General features: G+C 42.9%; 1 protein-coding gene across 1 annotated transcript; it reads right to left on the reverse strand.

Moving 5' to 3' along the window:
• Positions 1-296: 296 nt before the first annotated feature.
• LOC109881329 (transcriptional repressor scratch 1) lies at positions 297-3,374 on the reverse strand. Its single transcript, XM_031811775.1, has 2 exons — positions 2,655-3,374; positions 297-1,839 (listed from the first exon to the last, which is right to left on the reverse strand). Exons 1-2 carry the CDS (start codon positions 2,767-2,769, stop codon positions 1,100-1,102), a joined length of 855 nt encoding a protein of 284 aa, XP_031667635.1. The 5' UTR covers positions 2,770-3,374; the 3' UTR covers positions 297-1,099.
• Positions 3,375-3,596: the final 222 nt, after the last annotated feature.

Consider the following 3,596-nt stretch of genomic DNA (forward strand, 5'->3'; position numbering starts at 1 on the left):
TTGGCCACGGCCCATAGGGCTCTATATAGAATATAGGGTGCCATTGGGGACCCAGAAGGTGTTTGACCTTTGTATGACCTTAATGGGTGCCCTGTAGATTTGGATACATGTTCTGAGATGCTGGGAGCTGAAGTACTACAAGCCTACGGTCCTAACACTACTGTTGAAATAAGAGGCAGGCAATGCATGACGTTAGAGGAAAAGAGGATGTGGTCCTTTTCTTGTTGTTTCACTAACACTACATTGGCATTTTCCCTGATGTTGTATTTTTTTGTATGACTATAGATGCGTATTGGAGTAAAACTTACCTGATTTTAAAAACTGCTATACAGTAGGTAATAGTTCATAATCATTTTCAAAAATACCATGCATTAAGTGATTATTGCTTTATAATTCGTCATGTGGCTTCAACAGAAATATTGCCAACAGATACTATCTAGATTTTGGAGAAGAAAAAAATCATAAGCTTTGTGATACTGGCATAGATTTCATTTTTGCATGCAATGATTTCAAATGGTAGTAAACGAAGAATAAGTGACAACGCTTTGGCCTGTTCATGAGAGGTTGGCAAATTCACACATTAAAGTGCAAATAATAGGTGGTGATATCAAATAAAAACAGACCAATATGTCAGACATACTATATAAACAAATACATATAAATAGCCTAATGTATAAATAGATAAATAAATAAATAAATACATAAATAAATAGATTAAGGAATTAATACAAACATAAATGGCATTTACCTCAACGGAGAGTATGGTCAGTTGCAGCAGTACATTATTATCCAACATTAAAATGTTCGACTTTTGTTTGGAGCAATCCAGTATTGTCATCTTCGTCACATTTCAAAATATATGATTTCATATTTACGCGCGGTGGAAGGTATATTCTATCCACGTGACTGGAGGAGGAAGAGGATTTTTAAGTGCATGCGAAGATCATCAGTAATTCCTTCGGGTGGATTTCAATGAGAATACAGAAATATTGTGCTATTATTGTGGTTCCACTGGAAGTTGAGGTGGATTTTAGGAAAGGTTTGGCAGAATTAGTCAACCAAAAATATAATGTTTTTGTCTGCACTTTTAATGTGGACGTCATGGAGAGTCATCGAGATCAGGACTCAAGGGCGAGAACGCGCCTTTGAAGCACGCGGACTCGTAGTGCTTATTCAGGTAGGATTTGAGAGCGAAGGTCTTGTCGCACCGTTTGCATTTGAAATGCTTGAAAGCGGAGTGAGTCTGCATATGCGCGCGCAGGTTGGAGCGGTCGGCGAACGCTTTTCCGCAGTGTGCACACCCAAAGGGCTTCTCACCCGTGTGTGACCTCATGTGGCCCTGCAGTAGCCAAGGTCTGCTGAAAGCTTTGCCACAGATGTCACACTTGTGCTTGAGGTCATGGGTGAGCAGGTGCATGGCCATTGCTGGCATGGACACGTACACTTTCCCACAGGTTGCGCACTTCTTGGCCATCTTGCTGTCCAGGCTCCGGTGGGTCTGCTTATGCCTACTCAGGTTGGAAGACGTGGCGTAGGTTTTTCCACATTCGTTGCATGTGTGACGCTGTATGCTCCTGCTGCTGGGGCTGCTGATTACTTTCCTCCGTGACCTTCCGTCCGTGATGTAAAACGCGTCCACGGTGTAGCAATCACTCACCGCGGTGTCCCCATTGATGTAGCCGGAGGTGACGTCCGACTGCGGACTGTCAGGCTGGTCTGAGTCTGGGGCGCCGTAGTCGCTGTGGATTCCATCGTAGAGTGGCTCCGGAGAGGGAACTTTAATGGCACCGTCGCTTTCTCCATCGTAGACAGACGGGCTGATGTAGTCACTAATGTACCCTGGTGTGAAAAATAACAAGATGTTAATTCAATTACTCATTGTCGCGCGGGGATTCTTCAAGTGGGAACAATCTGCTTAATAGATACAACAAGCTACAGGCAGCACTTCTCCACTTGAAATCTGCTACAGCACGTTATCACCAAAGCCTATGCGTCCTATGCAGTTTATTAAGCTTTAGGCGAGTCTAAAACGTTTTTATTTATCTGGAAGCACGACCCTTTTATGCGTTAATAATTAACCTATAGTTGCCAATTCCACACAGTGAGAATAAACATGATTTAACAACATAACCTACTGAGATGATGAGGCAACATTATACAGCCAGTCTGAAGCGATGGATAGGCTAGTTTACACATCATCATGAAATATGATTCAGCCTTCTGACTGACATAATGTCTAAATAATAGGGCTATACACCCGTGTTCCAAGGCATAACGGGTAATATAGGTGCAATGCAATCTCTTGTGTACATGCTGGTGCCTAAGTGCAGATATATGATGCACACTTGTGGGTTGTGGAGAAGTTTTGCATCAGCAACACAAGCATCATTCCTCCCCATGTTTCCGAGTAGGCAAGGTGCGATAGGCTATTTCCACATTCAATTGGTTTGTTTCAAAATCATACAGGGTAGAATTAGCCTACAAATGTATAGGTAGGTGTGTTTGTCAAAACTAATATAACAATGGAATCAGATTGATTCATGAATGCAGCACAAAAACGTGCAAACGTGGCAAAAAAAGACACCGTGCATAATAAGCTAAATATATATATAACATAATCAACATTCCGAATTATAAATAATGTTTATATTTACCTTTATCGTGAATCCGTAGACTGACGTCGGTCCTGGATCGTCCATAAGAACTCTCAAAATCACTGGATGAAAAATCATCAAGCTTCACCTTTTTAACCAGGAAAGACCTTGGCATGTTTCTGGTGTTGCACCGAAACAACAACCGTCCAGGGCAGGGTTACTGTCCTCATGCAACGCCAATGTAGAGCTGGATATTTAAGGCTGAGCTTTGGATGCCTGGCTGCGTAGAGTATCAGACACCCAGTCAGTCAAACAAACCCCCAGCCAACCCGTAGTGCTTAGGTTTCTCTGTTCTACCTGCAACGCCGTGTCTTGCGAAGGGAAGAAATGCAACTTCAGCACTGGATAGCTCCCTCTCAGAGGCTCGCGTACGACGGAGGAGCGAGCTGAAAGCACCCTGCAGAGTGCGCCTCTTTCTCCCGCGTGCCAATAGAGGAGAAATGCAAAAAACACGAGAGAAGCTGCTGTACTGTAAGAGTGCAACAAAAAAATGGGTAGCACTTGTCAGCGTTATTTATTGCTTTCCAATTATTTCCAACTCTGATTGGTAGCCTATTTACATTTGGCTGAAAAATAATAATGTCAGTTGATGGACCATCACCGCTCCACTTCTCTCTCTCTCTCTCTCTCTCTAACTCTCTCTCTCTAACTCTCTCTCTCTCTCTCTCTCTCTTTCTCACTGTTGCTGCAGCCTCTCTCTGTGTTCTGTGCTTGGTGTCTGGAGACAGTTGATCAGCTGTTGGGATTTATACGGCGCTGCGATCAGGTGGGAGATGGAATGGAAGTGCTTAATTTAATCCATCAGAAATCTCTGGGGAGCAACATTGGGATAGAATGATTTATAAAGGCGGCTACTCGTCTCCCCATCTCATTTTATTTTTAAGGAGCTCACCACCATGTTCTTTGGAGATAAGAATGGAAATGTTTGTTTTACTTCAAGTC

Source organism: Oncorhynchus kisutch, unplaced genomic scaffold (genome assembly GCF_002021735.2).
Source record: "Oncorhynchus kisutch isolate 150728-3 unplaced genomic scaffold, Okis_V2 Okis02a-Okis13b_hom, whole genome shotgun sequence".
Taxonomy (NCBI): Eukaryota; Metazoa; Chordata; class Actinopteri; order Salmoniformes; family Salmonidae; genus Oncorhynchus; species Oncorhynchus kisutch.

Excerpts from the sequence above, each read along its gene's own strand:
- LOC109881329 (XM_031811775.1), bottom strand. The coding sequence starts at position 2,769 with ATGCCAAGGTCTTTCCTGGTTAAAAAGGTGAAGCTTGATGATTTTTCA. Across the intron at positions 1,840-2,654 it reads TCTACGGATTCACGATAAAG|GGTACATTAGTGACTACATC; the intron begins GTAAATATAAAC and ends TTTTCACACCAG.